The following is a 23,015-nucleotide window of genomic DNA, read 5'->3' as shown; positions in this document are numbered from 1 at the left end:
ATCACATTGCCATCTTTCCTGATTGTCTCCTTTGATCAGATAACCATTGAAAAGAGCTAGGTACCGAGTAACACAGATTTCCTTTTACAAAATAAATGGTTTTCCATCAATAATATAATGATATTTGTTTATTCATACTTCACCTAAGTCCCCAAGAGAATTTAAGATGTCGAATAAAATTCTATGTAAGGTAAAGTATTCCAAAACTAGAAGAGAAAGATGAAATGAAGACAAAAGGAAGTATCCTTTGTGAAATGCATGCAACAAATCTGTCTTTCTAGTAAGTGACAAAAAATGATCAAATGCATGTTTCTCAGTATTCAGAAAACAAAAGCAAACCTATTTCCCAGAAATAGCACTTTCGTCCCTGATTTTGCAACTAAAGTAATTTTGTTTCCACCCATGACTCCTCTAAAAGAGGACAGTGCTACCAATAGCATCCTTAGATTTAGCATGGTGTTTTGAGGGTTGCTTCTTATAATGTCCCTCAAAGTCAGCCAAAATTATAATGGCCACAAATGTTCAGTACAGATAATTTTACAGGGACAAAAACAGTTGATTCATGGCTGCAATTTGATGCTATCCTGACTTCATCCAACTACAGATTTATTAGTATTTACAGCATAAATGCATGGCATATCCTTCAGGCATTAACTATATTATAGTGCTTCACTCATCTGAGATTTAGGTAAATATTGAGCAGCAGTAAATCTGTTATTCTTTTTTCTTTCTTTTAACATCTTTATTGGAGTATAATTGCTTCACAATGGTATGTTAGTTTCTGCTGTATAACAAAGTGAATCAGCTATACATATACATATATCCCCATATCTCCTCCCTCTTGTGTCTCCCTCCCACCCTCCCTATCCCACCCCTCTAGGTGGACACAAAACACTGAGCTGATCTCCCTATGCTATGCGGCTGCTTCCCACTAACTATCTGTTTTACATTTGGTAGTGTATATATGTCCATGCCACTCTCTCACTTCATCCCAGCTTACCGTTCCCCCTCCCTGTGTCCTCAAGTCCATTCTCTACATCTGTGTCTTTATTCTGGTCCTGCTCCTAGGTTTTTCAGAACAATTTTTTTTTAAGATTCCATATATATCTGTTAGCGTATGGTATTTGTTTTTCTCTTTCTGACTTACTTCACTCTGTATGACAGTCTTTAGGTCCATCCACCTCACTACAAATGACCCAATTTCATTTCTTTTTATGGCTGAGTAATATTCCATTGTATATATGTGCCACACCTTCTTTATCCATTCACCTGTTGATGGAAACTTAGGTTGCTTCCATGTCCTGGCTATTGTAAATAGAGCTGCAATGAACATTGTGGGGCATGACTCTTTTTGAATTATGGTTTTCTCAGGGTATATGCCCAGTAGTGGGATTGCTGGGTCGTATGGTAGTTCTATTTTTAGTTTTTAAAGGAGACTCCATACTGTTCTCCATAGTGGCTGAATTAATTTACATTCCCACCAACAGTGCAGGAGGGTTCCCTTTTCTCCACACCCTCTCCAGTGTTTATTGTTTGTAGATTTTTTGATAATGGCCATTCTGACTGGTGTGAGGTGATAACCTCATTGTAGTTTTGATTTGCATTTCTCTAATGATTAGTGATTTTGAGCATCCTTTCATGTGTTTGTTGGCAATCTGTATATCTTCTTCAGAGAAATGTCATTTAGGTCTTTTGCCCATTTGTGGATTGGGTTATTTGTTTTTCTGATATTGAGCTGCATGAGCTGCTTGTAAATTTTGGAGATTAATCCTTTGTTAGTTGCTTTGTTTGCAAATATTTTCTCCCATTCTGAGGCTTGTCTTCTCGTATCTTTTATGGTTTCCTTTGCTGTGCAAAAGCTTTGAAGTTTCATTAGGTCCCATGTGTTTATTTTTGTCTTTATTTCCATTTCTCTAGGAGGTGGGTCAAAAAGGATCTTGCTGTGATTTATGTCATAGAGTGTTCTGTCTGTATTTTCCTCTAACAGTTTTATAGTGTCTGGCCTTACATTTAGGTCTTTAATCCATCTTGAGTTTATTTTTGTGTACGGTGTTAGGGAATGTTCTAATTTCATTCTTATACATGTAGCTGTCCAGTTTTCCCAGCACCACTTATTGAAGAGTCTGTCTTTTCTCCATTGTATATTCTTGCTTCCTTTATCAAAGATAAGGTGACCATATGTGCGTGGGTTTACCTCTGGGCTTTCTATCCTGTTCCGTTGATCTATATTTCTGTTTTTGTGCCAGTGCCATACTATCTTGATTACTGTAGCTTTGTAGTATAGTGTGAAGTCCAAGAGCCTGATTCCTCCAGCTCCATTTTTCTTTCTCATATTGCTTTGGCTATTCGGGGTCTTTTGTGTTTCCATACAAATTGTGAAATTTTTTGTTCTACTTCTGTGAAAAATGCCATTGGCAGTTTGAGAGTAGTTTGATTGCATTGAATCTGTAGATTGCTTTGGGTAGTATAGTCATTTTCACAATGTTGATTCTTCCAATGCAAGTACATGGTATATCTCTCCATCTGTTTGCATCATCTTTAATTTCTTTCATCAGTGTCTTATAGTTTTCTGCATACAGGTCTTTTGTCTCCTTAGGTAGGTTTATTTCTAGGTATTTTATTCTTTTTGTTGCAATGGTAGATGGGAGTGTTTCCTTGATTTCTCTTTTAGATTTTTCATCATTAGTGTTTAGGAATGCAAGAGATTTCTGTGCATTAATTTTGTATCCTGCTACACTACCAAATTCATTGATTAGCTGTGGTAGTTTTCTGGTAGCATCTTTAGGATTCTCTATGTATAGTATCATGTCATCTGCAAACAGTAACATTTTTACTCTTCTTTTCCGATTTGGAAAAGAAGAGTTTTGTTTTGTTTTTTTTTCTTCTCTGATTGCTGTGGCTAAAAGTTCCAAAACTGTGTTGAATAACAGTGGTGAGAGTGGGCAACCTTGTTTTGTTCCTGACCTTAGTGGAAATGGTTTCAGTTTTTCACCATTGAGAACAATGTTGGCTGTGGGTTTGTCATATATGGATGGCCTTTATTATGTTGAGGTAAGTTCCCTCTATGCCTACTTTCTGGAGGGTTTTTATCATAAATGACTGATGAATTTTGTCAAAAGCTTTTTCTACATCTACTGAGATGGTCATATGGTTTTTATTCTTCAATTTGTTAATATGGTGTATCACGTTGATTGATTTGTGTACATTGAAGAATCCTTGGATTCCTGGGATAAACCCCACTTGATCATGGTGTATGTTCCTTTTAATGTGCTCTTGGATTCTGTTTACTAGTATTTTGTTGAGGATTTTTGCATCTATGTTCATCAGTGATATTGACCTGTAGTTTTCTTTCTTTGTGATATTTTTGTCAGATTTTGGTATCAGGGTGATGGTGGCCTCGTAGAATGAGTTTGGGAGTGTTCCTCCCTCTGCTATATTTTGGAAGAGTTTGAGAAGGATAGGTGCTAACTCTTCTCTAGATGTTTGGTAGAATTCACCTGTGAAGCCATCTGATCCTGGGCTTTTGTTTGTTGGAAGATTTTTAATCACAGTTTCAATTTCAATGCTTGTGATTGGTCGGTTTATATTTTCTATTTCTTCCTGGTTCAGTCATGGAAGCTTGTGCTTTTCTAAGAATTTGTCCATTTCTTCCAGGTTGTCCATTTTATTGGCATAGAGTTGCTTGTAGTAATCTCTCATGATCCTTTGTATGTCTGCAGTGTCAGTTGTTACTTCTTTTTCATTTCTAATTCTATTGATTTGAGTCTTCCCCTTTTTTTCTTGATGAGCCTGGCTAATGGTTCATCAATTTTGTTTATCTTCTCAAAGAACCAGCTTTTCTATCTTTTCTATCATTTCCTTCATTTCTTTTTCATCTATTTCTCATCTGATCTTTATGATTTCTTTCCTTCTGCTAACTTTGGGGTTATTTTGTTCTTCTTTCTCTGATTGCTTTAGGTGTAAGGTTAGGTTGTTTATTTGAGATTTCTTTTGTTTCTTGAGGTAGGATTATATTGCTATAAACTTCATCGTGTTTTCATTGTCATTTGTTTCTAGGTATTTATTGATTTCCTCTTTGATTTCTTCAGTGATCTCTTGGTTATTTAGTAGTGTGTTGTTTAGCCTCCATGTGTTTGTATTTTTTACAGATTGTTTCCTGTAATTGATATCTAGGCTCATAGCATTGTTGTAAGAAAAGATACTTGATATGATTTCAATTTTCTTAAATTTACCAAGGCTTGATTTGTGACCCACGATATGATCTATCCTGGACAGTGTTCCTCGAGCACTTAAGAAGGAAGCATATTCTGTTGTTTTTGGATGGAATGTTCTATAAATATCAATTAAGTCCATCTTGTTTAATGTATCATTTAAAGCTTGTGTTTCCTTATTTATTTTCATTTTGGATGATCTGTCCATTAGTGAAAGTGGGGTGTTAAAGTCCCCTTCTATGATTGTGTTACTGTTGATTTCCCCTTTTATGGCTGTTAGCGTTTGCCTTATGTACTGAGGTGCTCCTATTTTGGGTGCATAAATATTTACAATTGCTATATCTTATTCTTTGGTTGATCCCTTGATCAAAGTGTCCTTCTTTGTCTCTTGTAATAGTCTTTATTTTAAAGTCTATTTTTTCTGATATGAGAATTGCCATTCTAGCTATCTTTTGATTTCTATTTACATGGAATACCTTTTTCCCTCCCCTCACTTTCAGTCTGTATGTGTCCCTAGGTCTAAAGTGGGTCTCTTGTAAACAGCATATATACGGGTCTTGTTTTCGTATCCATTCAGCCAGTCTATGTATTTTGGTGGGAGCATTTAATCCATTTACATTTAAGGTAATTATCGATATGTATGTTCCCATTTCCATTTTCTTAATTGTTTAGGGTTTGTCATTGTAGGTCTTTTCCTTTTCTTGTGTTTCCTGCCTAAAGAAGTTCCTTTAGCATTTGTTGTGAAGCTGGTTTGGTGGTGCTGAATTCTCTTAGCTTTTGCTTGTCTGTAGAGGTTTTAATTTCTCTGTTGAATCTGAATGAGATCCTTGCTGAATAGAGTAATCTTGGTTGTAGGTTTTTCCCTTTCATCACTTTAAATATGTTCTTCCACTCCCTTCTGGCTTGCAGAGTTTCTGCTGAAAGATTACCTGTTAACCTTATGGGGATTCCCTTGTATGTTATTTGTCGTTTTTCCTTTGCTGCTTTTAACATTTTTTCTTTGAATTTAATTTTTGATAGTTTGATTAATATGTGTCTTGGCACGTTTCTCCTTGGATTTATCCTGTATGGGACTCTGCCCTTTCTGGACTTGACAATTTCCTTTCCTATATTAGGGAAGGAATATAGGAAATAATCTCTTCAAATATTTTCTCAGTCCCTTTCTTTTTCTCTTCTTCTTCGGAGACCCCTACTATTCTTATGTTGGTGCGTTTAATGTTGTCTCAGAGGTCTCTGAGACTGTCCTCAATTCTTTTCATTCTTTTTTCTTTATTCTGCTCTGTGGTAGTTATCTCCACTGTTTTACCTTCCAGGTCACTTATCCGTTCTTCTGCCTCAGTTATTCTGCTATTGGTTCCTTATAGAGAATTTTTAATTTCATTTATTATGTTGTTCACCATTGTTTGTTTGGTCTTTAGTTCTTCTAGGTCCTTGTTAAATGTTTCTTTTATTTTCTCCATTCAATTTCCAATATTTTGGATCATCTTTACTATCATTACTCTGAATTCTTTTTCAGGTAAACTGCCTATTTCCTCTTCATTTGTTTGATGTGGTGGGTTTTTACCTTGCTCCTTCATCTGCTGTGTATTTCTCTGTCTTCTCATTTTGCTTAATTTATTGTGTTTAGAGTCTCCTTTTCGCAGGCTGCAGGTTCGTAGTTCGTATTGTTTTTGGTGTCTCCCCCCAGTGGGTAAGTTTGGTTCAGTGGGTTGTGTAGGCTTCCTGGTGGAGGCGACCGATGCCTGTGTTTTGGTGGATGATGCTGGATCTTGTCTTTCTGGTGGGCAGGACTGCATCCGGTGGTGTGTTTTGGGTGTCTGTCAACCTAGTATGATTTTAGGCAGCCTCTCTGCTAATGGATGGGGTTGTGTTCCTCTCTTGCTAGTTGTTTAGAATGGAGTGTCCAGCACAGTATCTTGCTGGTTGTTGAGTGGAGCTGAGTCTTAGTGTTGAGATGGAGATCTCTGGGAGAGCTTTCACTGTTTGATATTTCATGGAGCCGGGAGGTCTCTGGTGGACCGATGTCCTGAACTCGGCTCTCCCACCTCAGAGGCTCAGGCCTGACACCTGGCTGGAGCACCAAGATCCTGTAAGCCACTTGGCTCCTAGTGCTGGAGGGTCTTCTGCAGAGGGGGGTGGTGGCTAGGGCTCAGCTGGGGCTCACGGCCAGGGCAAGGATCTGGGAGCAGAAGTTCTCTGTTATTCTTTGAATACTAGATGTAGTGCAGATATAGGTTGTGACTGTAAGATGTAGAGTCATTTGCTTTAATAGTTCTCTGACTGTCTTTGGAATTTGACAAGCTTTCCCAGAACACAAGCCTGAAGAGAAAGCCAGTAATAGCCTGCAGATTAAACTGAACTCTCAAGAACTAATTTGGGGCCCACTTTAGCATAGACTAATAGATAATCAATGCCTTAGAGTTCTATTGTATTACCTAGGACAGGGTCACATTTGTTTTAATTAGGACAGGAAACATTTTTTGAATGTATGTAGCCTTGGAAATTAAAAAAAAAAAAAAGTCTCAGAATTACCTGTCCCTCACCAATGTAACTTCCAAAAGTAACATATTTTGATTGCGAAATGTCTACTTAGGGACAGAATTAGCTGAGTTACTATATGAGATTGTCAACTATTTAAATAGTTAAATGTTGGCATATAGGATCATATATTTTTAAAATATGACCTTAATGTTAGTTAAACTCTTGCTTCTCTCTGAAAGCAGTTAGAGAGCATTGCCAGTAATTGATTTGAGTCATTCCAATTTTGTTAACAGTGCTTCTGTATGATCATGATATCTATATATAAACACAGGTTTGTTTCATTTTTGAATGGGTTGATTTCTACTCAGAAGAATAGAAATTACCATCCATGCTTTGACCTACTGAAAGTAGTCTTTATGGTTCCTCAAAGTTGTTCCAGCTAATCCAGACTTTAGAAGTGTTATTTGTAAGCATAAGCATTCGTACCGTGGGGTAGTATGTAGTAATATGGCAGAGAGAGCTCAGAACAGTATGCTTAGTATCAAAAATATTGAGAGAGTGGATTAGGGGGAAATTTTTATCTTTGTTTTCTTTACAGCTCTGCCATGAAGTAAAGCTTCGGAGGAAAATCAACATGAGTGAACGTGTGATTATTAATCTTGATCGTGAAAAGGCCATTCAAGACAAAATGATGGAATCTTCTCCAAATTATCCCAATTCAAGACAATGTGAATTTACAAGGATGAATCACAGGGATGGTCTGGGAAAAAAAGGTATAACAGAGCAGACCTTACTCAGTGAAAGAAATCAAATGTGTAAGGAACAAAAAACAATCAAAAAATCAAAAGTAGGGTTAATAGATTCTATGGCCACAGACAACCAAAAGGAATGTGAGACCCCGCCTGACCTGAGAACTTCTGAGGAAGAGAACAAGAGCTGCTCTGGCGCCCTCAACACAGTAAGTAAGCCAGGATTGGCCTAGAACTGTTTCTAAAGACATATTTACATTTCAAAGGGCTAACATGCTATTGCTTATATGTATAAAGGCTCTTGAAGAACTTGCCAAAGTTAGTGAAGAATTATGCAGCTTTCAAGAGGAAATTCGAAAGCGTTCTAACCACAGAAGGTAGGCTGGTACATCTATGATGACTTTTATGTTGGAAAATCAAAAAGAATGTTGTTTTTAGTTAATGAATCCAAACTTCCTTTAGCATCTAACACTTTGTTAGTGAGAATTAATAATGCTGTTAAAATATGTTATCTTAGGAGATAAAAACTTAAATTGTATGTTTCTCTGTTCACTAATTCTTAAAGCAAATCTTCTAGTTCTCTTTGTAGTTTGACTATTAGGCGTACTTTACTTTTTTGGTGTTTAGTGAAGTTATACTAACCATAATAAATAATAAATTAACAAGTATACTCCAATGGAGTTCTTTTTTATTTTGAGTATTTGGCCAGTGGAAGAGTATACTGGATTAATCTAGTTAAATACATCTTTAAACTATGTCAAATTTAACAATGGTGTTTTAATTATATAATGATGTTCTACTGAAACATTTTGAGCCATTTAGTTTTCTACATAATGGAAGCATTCATAATTTTCAGAATAACATATTGTAAATATGTACACACAAACATATTTATACAGTGCTGTAAAACATGCTCTTTTAGTTCAGAAGCACCCTTGTAACCGTAAGGATAAGTTTTAGCCAAATTGAAAAATAAATTGGAATTCTCTACAAGTTAAGTAAAGATGGATTGTTCTAGGATCACCATTTATCTCCTAGTGGGGCGGTATACTTCTCTTAGAAACTATAGGAATGTGGACCCTTATTTTTCTTTAGCTTTTTGGAAGCTCAGAGAGAATTTTTGTACTGACTTACAACAGATTTTCTTACCCAACCGTGTTTTTTACATAATTTTGCCTTCCACTTTTCCATTGAGCTTTTGCCTACTACTCTCTGCTAATGGGTATTTGTATGCATTTTATTGTAAGTTATCTCATAAGTTGAAGAGATATAAATATTATTTGTATGTATCAATATGATTAATTAATGTTAATTTGTGAACCCACATTCTTGCTATATTTAGGTTTTTATTTCAATAATTCTTACTTGCCAATTTTTTTTTACAAACCACACCTGGTATAAAGTTCTCACTGCCACTTATTGCCTTTCAAGAAAGCTCAAAATCCTTAGTATGTAATTCAAAGTCATTACAGTTTGACCTAATATTTCTCTTTTATTTGCCGTCATCCTTCCCACTTTTTTATATTCCATCCACACCAAAGTACTCACTGTTCCTTGAATAGCCACACTGTTTGTACTGCAGCTCTCTTTTGCTTATATGTCCTTTACTCATTAAAAAAAAAAAGATGATCACTTTTCTTTCATGCCCAAATAACACCTTCCATTTGGTATTGCTCACGTCTGTTTGCGCTTTGATTCAGATTTCTGTCACACTACTTAGAATGTTATTTCAAATTCAAGGGGAGGAGTTTGAGCTCAGAAGACATTATAAATAGGAATTCAGTAGGCAAAGCGGATATAAGGAAATGGCAAGAGAAAACCTATAGAAATGGGAATGCCAATAGCAGACACCCAAGAGACTACACACAGTCGAGTCTAAGTGTAGGTGAAGTTTAGGTAATAGAAAAAAATGAGAGACACAGTTAAAAAGGTAGTTTGGATCAAACTATGTATATAGAGTTGAATACAGCACTGAGAGGTGGCCTTTATCCGGCAGTAGAAGGGACTTGAAGTTTTGTACTATGGGATTTATATAAAAATAATGTTTAAGGAAGTTGTGACTCCTTTTCCTATAACAGAATCCATTGCTTTAGCCCCAGTGTCTTTTAAAAGCTTATCATAAATAAAGTCATCACTAATATACCATGTTTTATAATTGTCTAGGATGAAGTCAGATTCTTTTCTCCAGGAAACACCAGTTGTAATTAATATGCCTTTTGGAGATCACATGATCAGCAACAACCAGTGCATTACTTCAACCAGTTTAGAAAAAGAGAAAAAGAAAAATAGAAAGAATCTGAGCTGTACTGATGTTTTCCAAAACAATTCTAAGAAAAAAGGTGGAATTGATAAAACTGACCTGCAAAGAAGTGAAACCCCACCAGTTCCTCCTCCAAGAAGTACATCTCGAAATTTTCCCAGCTCATGTTCTGCACAAGCCCATGAAAGTTTGAAGGAAAGTTCAGACCACAACGGCTGGGTGGCCCAAGAAGGTCAAGGCGAAAAGAACTGCAACCCTCATTTCCTCTGGAGGCACGATGAGATGCCTACGCTGTGTCTAAATGAAAGGAAGACTTTGAAAGATGGTATCACATTTTCTTCTTTGGCACCAGAAACCAAAATAGATAAAAAGCCTTCATGTAATGAAAATGTTGGACTTACCATGTGGTCATGCGACACTGGGATTGGTGCAAAAAATAGCCCCTCTACACCATGGTTTCAGAAAACCTGCTCTATTCCCAATAAGCCAAAATATGAAAAGGTGATTCCAGATCACCCTGCTAAATCTCACCCTGATCTTCACATAAGCAATGTCTGTAGCTCCTTGGTGACACAGAGCAGCAGCCCGCTGAGAAGTTTCAGTTGTGGCTTTGAAAGGACTACTAGGAATGAAAAGCTGGCAACAAAGACTGACGAATTTAACAGAATCGTATTTAGAACAAATAGAAATTGTCATGCAGTACAGCAAAGTCAAAGCTACGCAGAACCATCTGAAGATCTTCAGCCCTATGATACTTTAATTTCTTGCACAGGTAACATCTCAGAAAGTGACAGTGTTTCTGACATTCTGAAAACCAGTGCCCCCGTGCCTGTGCCCAGGGAAAATGTGCATGATAATTCTACCAAAAAGCCCACAACAGGCCTATTCAGACAAATGCAGGAACACATAAGCCCTAGCAGTTACCGGAATATGCTCCACGAGCATGACTGGAGACCAAGTAATTTGTCTGGCCGACCAAGGTCAGCTGATCCCAGGTCAAATTATGGTGTGGTGGAAAAGCTGCTGAAAACCTATGAGACATCAGCGGGGTCCGCATTGCAAAATTCTAAATGCTTCCAGGCTCATTGGACCAAGTGTAATTCTGATGTCAGTGGTGGAGCCACATTAAGTCAGCATTTAAAAAAGCTCCAAATAGAACAAGAGCTTCAGCAAAAGCCAGCTATGTGTGGAGCACAGCAAGTGAAGCAAGGAGCAGATCGGAAAAAGGTAACTGAGGTGAGAAAGAAATTTAACATATTTTGGTAGAACTGCATCTATATTTAGCAATGGCTCAGAGTTCAGTCAGTTGCCCATTCATATAAATAGAATGTAGGCACATGTTTTGACATCTTCTTAGTTCCTTGACCCTTCATTTGTGAATAAATATAAACCTTAGAATTGTAACTCAACATGAACTTTTAAAAGCATAGTTTTTAAGTCTGGGTTTAGCACATTATAACTTTTATTTAAATTCTGAAATGGCACAACACGATCTAATAAATTAAATTCTTAAGAACCTCAAAAAGATCACATGCTTGCTGTGTTTCTTTCTTGAAAAAATATTATGAATGTGCATCTGTTCATTTATAGAATCTTATCCTGTTAAAGTGTTTATATTTTTAAAAGTATATAGGAAGTATTTATAAATAACTTGCACTTTTCGGTTATTAGCTATGGTTGGTTCAGTCATTTCCAGAATTTGATTCATGTTCTTCCTCAGGGGATTAGTCACATGAATATGAGTTTGGGTAAAAAAAAAACACTTAAAATAGTGCCTTATTGCAGTTCTCTTATTGTGGAGCTAAAAGGCAGTATATGAAAAGAAAAATGATAGTATAGCATAAAAAAATTTAAGGTCATTATTATTTGTATAAATTCTTTGTGTGGAAATTGCCTGCCCCCCCAAAAAATGGGTATTTAAATAAACTGTTATCCTTTCTTTATTCCAGTTTGCTTGCAAAAGAGTATAATCTTAGAGGAGAAAAAGAGGTTGAAGAGATTTGTATTTACAATGAAGAGCTATCCATCAGCACCTTTTATGCATAATTTATAAAAAGTTACAAGGTGACATACAGTTATAACTAGCCAATGCTTTGAAAATCCTGGTTTTACATAGTGCAATGTATATGCACCATTGTTTTAAACGAGGCAGGTTGCCTCCTTCTGGTGTAAGAACTTATTTTTATGAGGCTTTCAAGCCCTACAAAAGTATCAGTTTACATGTAGTTTATCAGAAATTTTGCCTGTTTGCCCAAAGCACAAATAATTATTCTGCTTTTCTATTTCTGTTTTTTTTTAGTTGAGCCCATAAATACCTGTAAGGTCCTGTGGCTTCAGATGGGAAATGAAAGCACATATACAATAATCAGCCAAAATTCTCATGAACAAATATTACTAAATATCTCCCATTTTTGTACTGATAGGAGGTTTGGGAAGGGTCCTCTGCTGTCGATCGTTAAGAGTAGTTCTCCATCCCTCCCCCCCAGGAACAGGTTTAAAAAAATAAGACTCCAAAGAGAGAAAAAGCAAATGCAGGTTACTCTCATAGAAATAAAGGCTGTCCTTACTGCCCGTCTCAGGTGAAAAAGCACAGGCTTTGTTAAGAAGATCAATAAGAATCAAAGTACAAATGTGTCATGAAAGCTTTTTAACTGTTTCTTAATGGCAAGAGTCCTAGAATGCTTTTCTTCCATTAAAATAAAAAGAAAGAGAAGTAGGAAGAAATGAAAGAAAACGAAAGGAAGAGAAGGGAAAAGTTTTCAGTCTTCGGAAGATACCCAAGATAGATCACAACTCTTTCTTAGCAAATAGAATGAAGTTATATTTTAAAGTATTTTAATGATAATTTTGAAACTTTTTAAAGATAGTAACAGTGGTTCTTAGTGGAAAAAAAAAAGATAGCATCCGACAAATCATTTGGTGGTTTGTGTGCCTTTTGCTTATGATCTCTAAAAGTGTCAACTTGACGTAAAATAACTGGACATAAATTAATTCTTCTTTAAATTATTATCTTAAAAAAACACTAAAATATCCTAACACTCCACTAAGAAAAATCTTTAGTTCTATCATATCAATTTTATCTAACATGAACTTGAGTTCTAGCATAACATTAACTCATAGTTAGTTCTAAAAAGAAATCAGTTGTATTAAAACTTGTCAGTGTGGATATCTACAAGATTATCAAATGCTATATTCATATTAAAAGTGAATTGTTTTGATTAAAACATTCAAGACCAGGAATAGCTTATTTAATTTTCAATGCTTTTTCTTGCTTGTAAACATGGTAATACAATACATTAATCCTATAGTTGGGATCCATAATATATTAAGCTCAATGTTGGTGCCCGAATAGTGAGATGAATGTCTTCATTTGTGTCTTAAGGAATCCGTGGCAGTGAAATGCTCACATGGAAAAGGATTTTCCCGACCTGCTAGACCAGCAAATCGCCGTCTCCCGTCCAGGTGGGCATCCAGATCTCCATCGGCACCCCCTGCCTTGCGGAGAACTGTCCACAACTTTCCCATTGCTCTGCGATCAGAAGCATCGATGGTGTGAGTCTCTGGCCTGGATTGCTGGATTACAAAAGTCCCAATTGCCAAACAGAGTATTCTGAGTGTTTACAACCAATTCTGTCTCTTCTGTATCTTTCAAGATTACTGGGACAATTGAAATCTTAACTTCCCATCAGTCTTCAGTGTTTTTAATCTATGGAACAATTATCCTCCTGTATTTTGATTTTTTAGATCAGAATTTTTAAATGCCATCCTCATTAATTTGCCAGTATGATTTAAGTTGAAACAATGTACTATATTGTATATTCCAACTTTCTTGCAAGTGGCAGAAAGCAAGGTTATTTGCATGGCCGTGTGTTTTGTAGGTGCATGTGTTGATATAGGAAATATCAGTATGTATTTAGATAAGAAAAACTTATGTGCTAGTGTTGACTTTGAAATTATAACATGTATACCTATATATTCTTTGTGTTTATTTAAAATTTTTAAAAATATACAGTATTATTTATATTTTTTATACCTTTTAATAGGTATCCACTTAAGGCTCTTGAGGTACCTATATTAACTAACCACTTCCTTGGTCCCAACTACACACAAAGCTAATTATACATATATCTAACGTTAGTAGATTTCTACAGACAACTCATAGTTCCTTAACCCATATAAAGATAGACATACCATTTATCTCCTTGTTTACTCTTTTAAAAAAATAAAAGTGTTACAGGTTTAAACAGATTAGCCTTCTAAAGCAAACATAAAATGTTCACAAAAGCTTTGATATATCATTCAGCAGTCTATTGCAGCTTTCCCTGTATACTTGATCCTCAGAGCCAGCATCCTAAGACTGCTTTATAAATGATGTGACGACTAAACCATGAATTCATTTTGGCAACTTCAGTAACAAAATACCTTAAATAGGATATAAAAAGAAATTCAATTATGCTGAATTCTACTCTTTGGTAAAATTATAGTAAATTTTTGTTCAGCTACTTTATTTGGAGTCATACATATTGAGAGGTAAGTTATTCACTTTTTCCTTTTTCTAACCTTTCCCCTAAAATTAGTAGATAAGAGACTAATTCAATTTTTTATTAACAAAGAAAATCAGGAATGATATTTCATTGAGAGCTGAATTATATTTCTTATAGTGTACTACATTAAAAAAGCCTTAAACTAACCTTTGGCATCCATGGGGCAGCATAGGGGCAGAAACTGTTTTTGGGCCACAGTTCATGAATAGTGAGCATATTATATCTATATTGAGAACTGACAGAAATATGAATGTTGAGGTGCTTGGAATTCTACATGAAAGATCTTAGAAGCAACTTTGCTCTCCATTGTCTCTATGTAAAACCAGCTACATTATTAGATAGTAATTCTATTTAAGCTTTTCTTTTACTAGCAAAAAGGTTAAGGAATTCTTATGGCAAAAGTATTCAAAGAACCTTCTCCTTGTGATACATTCTCTAACAATTTAGAGAAATTCACTTCATTATACCATGAGTTGAGGTAAAGTAATTAATTTTCAAATCCCAGACTGCCTTAAAGGCTCAAGACTGTTGCGTGGTGATGGACAGATTCATACTTACCAGTAGGAGAGCTTCCAGGAATTGAGCAGAATTAAACTTCTAGAATGTGAGGTTGGAGCAGATGATAAGTAAAGGCTATAGATCCAGTCTTTTAATTCTTGTTTCTTTCAGGAATATCCTTTTCCATAGGAAGACTATCAGAGAAAAGTAACCTAGACATCAAATGATGTCACTCATATAACATGCTTTTCATCTAGAAGGGAGAAAACACTGGGGAGGTGGTAGTCTATGGTATGAACTGATGGACCTGGTAGGAAGATTCTGCTGTGTAACACTGGAGAGCCTGCCCAAGGGCTGTGTGACATAGCTGCTCCTCTCCTTCACTGCATTCCAGGTAGTCTGACGTGGATCTGTGGTTCCTAACTTGAATTACAAGTCAGAATATTGAAGATTGTTTTTTAAATTAGATTCCTGACCTCACCCCATAACTACTAAAGCAGAATTTCCAAGGGTGGGGAGGGAATCTTGAGTCCTTAATGAAACAAAGCAAAATATTTGATGATTAGGGAGATTTGGAAGCAGTGACATTGATTCATACCCCAGTGGATGGACACCAATGGGTAGTCATGTTACTTCTCTGGAACTTGCCTTTGTTATCTGTAAATTAAAAGGGTAATATTGTCAGGCATCACAATTTTATGCCACTTGTTCTAACCATTTGAAAGAAAGGGGGACACGTTTTAACATCTTATGTTCACAAAAATCATAGAATATTAGAGCTGAAAAAAACTTAGCATCTAGTCCAACTCCTTGATTGTAAAGATGGAAAAACTAAAACAAGGATTATTTGAATGTTCTGTTTTCTCTTTTAAAATATTTTACAATTTTTATGGAAAAACCTACGAGTTAAATGGAAATTATCCTTGAAAATACATGTTTGATGTATCGTGATTTTTAACCAGTAGTTTTTCTACTTTGGATGGGCATTTTCTTCCCAACAACATACCTTTATTATGCTATCATTGCTGGATTTAAGGGATTTGTAAACATTTCAGAAGCACTTGATTAGAAGTTTTCCCTGGCAGACTTTTTTGGGGGGGAAATTCTTATATTATTTCAATAGAGGGTTATTGATATTGTAGGTTGATCTCAGAAAGGAATAAGAATGAGGCAGAGAAGAGTGCTTGAGTTTCTGTGGGTGTGCGTATGTGCACACACGTGCACAACCTTTGCCCGAGTTCTCCATATTCCCTTATGCCTGAAGCCAAATATAAATAACATTGCGTAATTCATTTTATCAAAAATTATCCATAAGTTTCATTTATTTTTACATAGACAATGAAGATGACAAGATATTAACATGCACAAAACATGATTTACCTCTACATAGAGGATTTAGCCAGACTCCACGTCATCCTGAGAAAACATCTGGACCTCAAAAGGAGAATCTGCTTTCCTACAAAGATTTTTAAAATTATTTTGAGGCACACTTGCTGACAAACAACTACTTGATAATGAAATCTCTTCAGTCATTGGAAACTATCAAGTAAAATAGGTGGGGAGACACTTGCTGTGGCATTGGTATACGTGAGGAACATTTTTATTTTCCTCCTTTCCTGGTGAAACTCCAGCTGAGAGTTTTTCAAAGTCTAAACTCAAATATGTACACAGTTCAACCTAGCTTCTCCTAACATGTTTCTAGATAGTAGAGTCTAAAGACCAAGCCTGCCTGATTCCTACACCCGGCCGTATGCCAACACGTCTAGTTTCTCATGTACTGACACCATTTTGTGCCCATTTTTCTGCTTATTGAGTCCGATTAAGTTTTCTTTGAAAAAGGAATACTCCTCTGAAATTTGCTTTTACATGATGAAATTAGTTAAATTATTTTTAGGCATATTACAATTTCTAATATAGTATGATTTTACTTCAAATTCTGCACTTTTTTTTTTTGCAGTACGCAGGCCTCTCACTGCTGTGGCCTCTCCCGTTGCAGGGCACAGGCTCCGGACGCGCAGGCTCAGCGGCCATGGCTCACGGGCCCAGCCGCTTCGTGGCATGTGGGATCCTCCCGGACCGGGGCACAAACCCGTGTCCCCTGCATCGGCAGGCGGACTCCCAAACACTGCGCCACCAGGGAAGCCCCAACATTTTTTAATCTTTGTCTCAGTGGGAAAAAAAATCATAAGACTTAAAACCTGACATATATTACAATGATCTCATGAATCCAACAGGTAAGACTGGCAAATTCTGAAAACAAAAAAAATTCTGCTTATATGAAGCTGTGATGGAGTCTAGAAATGAGAAAAGAATCTAGAATAGGAAGGACCTTAGAAACCACACAGAGCAATCTCATCTAGAGGAGAGAAACCCGAAACTTGAAGAGGTCTTCATGGCTGCAAAGGTTATAGGGCCAGGAACCCAGCCAGATTCAAACACCAGTGTTATGCCTTCTTGTACACCCATGTGCATCCGGGACTTGATGGTTTGCAAAGCACATTCATATGCCTTGAGTTGTTTACTTCTTAACAACAAGCTCCAAGGCAGCCATTGTGATTTCTCATTACAGAAGGAAAAATTAAATAGCCAAGATAATAGAATAAATATTTCCCAAGATAATGTTTAGAAATAAATAGGTGGCTCTTCGACTCTTAGTTCAGGTTCTTTTCCCAAAGAAGAGAAGAGGAAGGCAAAGAGCGAATAGTTCCTTTTCACTTATGTTTTATGCATGACAATGGAATTGTTTATTTTGCTTTCATTGAGAATTTCCCTTAATTTTTTTATTAACATCTTTTTCGGAGTATAATTGCTTTACAAGGGTCTGTTAGTTTCGGCTTTATAACAAAGTGAATCAGCTATACATATACATATATACCCATATCTCCTCCTTCTTGCGTTTCCCTCCCACCTTCCCTATCCCACCCCTCTAGTTGTTCACAAAGCACCAAGCTGATCTCCCTGTGCTATGTGGCTACTTCCCACTAGCTAGCTATTTTATATTTGGTAGTGTATATATTTCTTTTTCTTTTTTTTTTTTTTTCCAGTATGCGGGCCTCTCACTGCTGTGGCCTCTCCCACTGTGGAGCACAGGCTCCGGACACACAGGCTCAGCGGCCATGGCTCACAGGCCCAGCTGCTCTGCAGCATGTGGGATCCTCCCGGACCGGGGCACGAACCCATGTCCCCTGCATCGTCAGGCGGACTCTCAACCACTGCGCCACCAGGGAAGCCCTGGTAGTGTATATATTTCCATGCCCCTCTCTCACTTTATCCCACTTACCCTTCCCCCTCCCCGTGTCCTCAAGTCCATTCTCTACATCTGTGCCTTTATTCTGATCCTGCCCCTAGGTTCTTCAGAACCATTTTTGTTTGTTTGTTTGTTAGATTCCACATATATGTGTTAGCATATGGTATTTGTTTTTCTCTTTCTGACTTAATTCACTCTGTATGACAGTCTCTAGGTCCATCCACATCACTACAAATAACTCAGTTTCATTTCTTTTTATGGCTGAGTAATATTCCATTGTATATATTTGCCACACCTTCTTTATCCATTCATCTGTCGATGGACACTTAAATTGCTTCCATGTCCTGACTATCATAAATAGAGCTGCAGTGAACATTGTGGTACATGACTCTTTTTGAATTATGGTTTTCTCAGGGTATATGCCCAGTAGTGGGATTGCTGGGTCGTATGGTAGTTCTATTTTTAGTTTTTTAAGGAGACTCCATACTGTTCTCCATAGTGGCTGAATTAATTTACATTCCCACCAACAGTGCAAGAGGGTTCCCTTTTCTCCACAACCTCTCCAGTGTTTATTGTTTGTAGATTTTTTGATGATGGCCATTCTGACTGGTGTGAGGTGATAACCTCATTGTAGTTTTGACTTGCATTTCTCTAATGATTAGTGATGTTGAGCATCCTTTCATGTGTTTGTTGGCAATCTGTATACGCTCTTTGGAGAAATGTCTATTTAAGTCTTCTGCCCGTTTTTGGATTGGGTTGTTTGTTTTTCTGATGTTGACCTGCATGAGCTGCATGTATATTTTGGAGATTAATCCTTTGTCAGTTGCTTCATTTGCAAATATTTTCTCCCATTCTGAGGGTTGTCTTTTCATCTCATTTATGTTTTCCTTTGCTGTGCAAAAGCTTTTAAGTTTCATTAGGTCCCATTTGTTTATTTTTGTTTTTATTTCCCTTTCTCTAGGAGGTGGGTCAAAAAGGATCTTGCTCTGATTTATGTCATAGAGTGTTCTGCCTATGTTTTTCTCTAAGATACCCCAGAACTTGAAAGTGACATTTTTCTTCAATAAAAAATAAAAATAGGCACATCATCAAAGAGTAACACCATTTTTAGAAGAAGTTCTTAGAAAATTACTGTATATATGAAGTGGATCAGCATAGGTAACACCCATATTGCATCTGAGAATAGAATACAGTCTTAGAGAAAAAGAAATGCAATGTTATTATAACTAAAGAAAGTGAAACGTAATCAACTTCTCTGAGCTCTGTCTGAATGGAAAGGAGGTAGATTTCATGGAGCAGAGGCAAAGGTACCTGAGAGCAAGAGTATCCATTGTTGATCCACTGCTGTCCAGTTAAAAAAAAAAGGCCAGGGTCTGAGAACATGAAGTTTCTGACCACAGGATTATTCCATTCTGTGTCGGAAGGAAGAGGTTCCCACACACTGATCTGTGCCACGAGGTCACCCAATACCATCAGCTCACTTTTCCACACTAACTCAAGCAACCTTCTGATTCTCAAATTAACGACCTAGATATTGAGAGAAGTAAGAGAGCATCTAGACTGGTGTTCTTTGACTATTTCCAGGAAGTCTTCTCTAAGAGCAGAGAAAAGAAATCACTACCCAAACGTCTCTGACGTTGTCTAAAATTCTTTAATTTTGGGGGGTTGTAACTTGAAAATTTTTACAGTCCTTAAACAAACAGGAATTTTGTTTGCTTTGTTTACTGCCTTTGCCAAGCACTTAGGAAGGTGCCAGCAGAGAGTAAGCTCAATAAATGTTTGTTGAATAAATTAACAAAAAATTTTTGTTAACTGTTTAACAAAACAGAATGAAATGTTAGTCTCTGGACGCGCAGGCCCTGCAGCCATGGCTCACGGGCCCAGCCGCTCTGCGGCATGCGGGATCCTCCCGGACCGGGGCATGAACCCGTGTCCCCTGCATCGGCAGGCGGACTCTCAACCACTGCGCCACCAGGGAAGCCCCCAGAATGAAATGTTTTAATCACCTTCTATCAGGAACTTCAAAATAGGTTTTCCTGTCTGCTTCCTTATTTAATTACCACTGGACTGAATTTATTTATTCCCTAAAATTGAGCCACCTGAATTTACATTGTATAGTCATTTCTCTTCTTGTCATAGTGTCACCATATTTTTAGCACTTAAAATGTGCATACAAATTGAGATCATTTTTTTCACTCTTTTGTAAATTTTATAAGCATAATCACTGAGGCAAGATACAAGATCACTACCAAAGAGATAGTATTCCTCTATGTTTGAATTGACTGCTGTTAGAAATTTTGTTAAGTATCTTTTAGCTGAAAAGTTGACATGTTATATGAAATATTGTAAGGCTGTCTCTTTTATTGTCTTAGGAGAAAAACAGTTGAAGGGCCTTTGTGAAGGAAAAAAAAACAGTATATGGACTAACTTTTATCACAGGTCATTGAATTAAAATTTACAAAGTTTCATTGTTGATAAGGTCAACTCTTTACAACTCTCACACTTTAATTCTGCTGCAGTCTTATCACGCCCAGTAAAAGCTTTCACAATTTCACTTTCACAAAGATTTCAATCTTAACAAGTTTTTGCTAAATAAGCCAACTCTGAGAACTGCTGTTTATCATTAGCCAAAGCAGTGATTCATCATTTTAACCCATATTTTAGCCATTTTTACAAGTTTTTAATTCTCCATTTAAAAAAGAGTAATTCTACTAAATTGAAAATCTGATCAGCATTTTTCTCTGTCTAAACCAGCACATATACATGTCAAAGTGCAAGTTTTCAGACTCATTTCCCATTTCCTTATAAGTTTATCTAAAAGATAAGCATCTAAATAATTATTTTTGTTAATTTTAAACAAAATTCAGCATTTATTTCCAACCCAGTAATACACAAAGAAAAGCAAAAAACAAACTCTTTGAAAGGAGGTATTATTGATGCACGGCTTCAAGGGCTGCTGATTCATGCAGGATATAAAAAGTGACCTTCCCCATCAATGTCAACATCATAGATTCATTTCTCTGCATACACTCATCAATGTGTATTTTCATTCATTAAAAATAAATCTCATATATAGTTTAAAATTTATTTTACTGTTATTTTACTCTAAATCATCCATATAAAATTAATGGGCAAGGATTAATTAAATTGCCAAATTATTAGTGTCCATGCTTTTCAGTTAAAATAAAGAGCAAAGGGCTTCCCTGGTGGCGCAGTGGTTGAGCTTCTGCCTGCCGATTCAGGGAACACGGGTTCATGCCCCAGTCTGGGAGGATCCCACATGCCGCGGAGCGGCTGGGCCCGTGAGCCATGGCCACTGAGCCTGCGCGTCCGGAGCCTGTGCTCCGCAACGGGAGAGGCCACGACAGTGAGAGGCCCATGTACCACAAAAAAATTAATAAATAAAAAATAAAGAGCAAAGTTAATTTTCGTCTCTCAATCAGTCATTCCAGGATATACTTCTGGTGTGTTAGAACTATTGAACATCATTTAATAATTGTATCTTTTTCACCTTGTCAGTTTCTTTTTAAGCCCCAAACAGGTATAACCATAGCTATAGCATGGAGTTTCACCAAGGTCTGGGTTTTTTTTTGTTTAAATAGACTTTAATCATCAGGAAATTTTAACTTTTCAATTGTGTTTTTCATTCCTACCTAATATTTTTTTTTCACTGTTGGTGCGACATTTTCTGGTTGTTTGAACAGTTCATTTTAATATTAACCACAAGAACAGTGATGGTTTATGCAATTATTCATAGGGTTTTATCCACTGAAATATATAAAGGACTAGACCTTTGGCAGGTCCACGATATTATAGCTCCTATTTCAAATATGCCTCTAAGTACATCCTACTATTTTTAGATGGCAGCTACCTAGTACTAGAATGGTCTATGACCTTTTCACCATCATTTTCACTGGAAAAACTCATCTCTCTGACCTTTGGTGATTTCTGGATGTACTAAAAATTTTAAATCATCTGTTTTATTTTACTCAATATTCAGCTTGTGATCCAAACTTCCTGTTTTAAATCACAAAGTGTATTTCCTGTAGGGAATACAATTTTAAAATTACTACATTTTAAATGTATAAGTGAAAAAATGATAACACACAGTACAGATTTTTTTTAGTATATATATATTTGCTATTGGCAGGAAGTAGAACTTAGAAGGAATCAAGCACTTGTAAACAAAATACACAATGACAGTAATTGTTAGAAATTCTTAAACTCCTTTTTGGAATCAATGACTTTACGTGGCAGGTAATCTAAAGTTTGAAAACACTGACTCTTGCAGTAACTAAATAATTTCTCTAAAGACTGGCTGTGCAGGTCTCTGAAGACATGTGACAAAATCTCGCTTTTCAGCTTTTCCGCTCTAGCAGCCAGTGCCTTAGCACACTCTGTTCTTCCCCTAGTAGCATGTTCAGATTAATTTCTTGGGATGGTAATGTTGTCAGCCCTTTATTCCCTCAGCACGGGAGTACCAAATTTTCCAATCAACAATCGTGCCTAAGCAGGTTATGCTTTCTAGGCTTACATAAAATCAGCAAAATATTCACCAACAAAGAAAATCAGAGTATCTACTTTTCATTGAGTTGGCATGTACTAAACACAGTTTCTTATACTTTTTGTTTTGAAGTAATAATAGACTCATAGGAAGTTGAGATAATAGAACAAAGAATCCCCCATGCATCCTTTTTTACCCAGCCTCCCCTGATGATGACACCTTATAAAGCTCTAATGTAAAATCAAAACCAGGAAATTGACATTAGGATATTACCGTTTTAAAACCTGCATTCATGTGTTTGTGTGTAGTTTTATGCACTTTTTTTCATGCACAAATTTGTATAATTACCACCACAATCAAAATAATTGCTTGTTCTATCATCACAAAAGAACATCCTTTCCTGCCTCTGTGTGTTTTTGTCTCCCTCCTTCCTGCACTACACCCATCCTTGTGCCCTGGCAGCCACTAACCTGTTCTCCATTTCTCTAGTTTTCTCAATTCAAAGACGCTATATGAATGGA

At 36.6% G+C, this 23,015-nt stretch overlaps 1 protein-coding gene across 4 annotated transcripts in view; it reads left to right on the top strand.

Annotated features, from left to right (window-relative positions):
* KIAA0408 overlaps positions 1 to 13,848 on the top strand; it is a 35,027-nt gene extending 21,179 nt beyond the window's left edge. For 3 of the 4 annotated variants that reach the window (XM_081250591.1, XM_081250588.1, XM_081250590.1), the window contains 4 exons: positions 7,291 to 7,650; positions 7,739 to 7,818; positions 9,605 to 10,937; positions 13,084 to 13,848. In XM_081250591.1, the coding sequence (XP_081106717.1) occupies positions 7,291 to 7,650; positions 7,739 to 7,818; positions 9,605 to 10,937; positions 13,084 to 13,257 (1,947 nt within the window). In that variant the 3' untranslated portion in view covers positions 13,258 to 13,848. The remainder of the gene's footprint in view (positions 1 to 7,290; positions 7,651 to 7,738; positions 7,819 to 9,604; positions 10,938 to 13,083) is intronic. The other variant, XM_081250589.1, reaches the window with a different exon arrangement.
* The last annotated feature ends 9,167 nt before the right edge of the window (positions 13,849 to 23,015 follow it).

This window comes from Mesoplodon bidens (assembly GCF_964165515.1).
Source record: "Mesoplodon bidens genome assembly, chromosome: 12".
In the NCBI taxonomy this organism is placed as follows: domain Eukaryota; kingdom Metazoa; phylum Chordata; class Mammalia; order Artiodactyla; family Ziphiidae; genus Mesoplodon; species Mesoplodon bidens.
The sequence above is the reverse complement of the archived record's forward strand: the minus strand, read 5'-3'. Positions and strand labels throughout refer to the sequence as shown.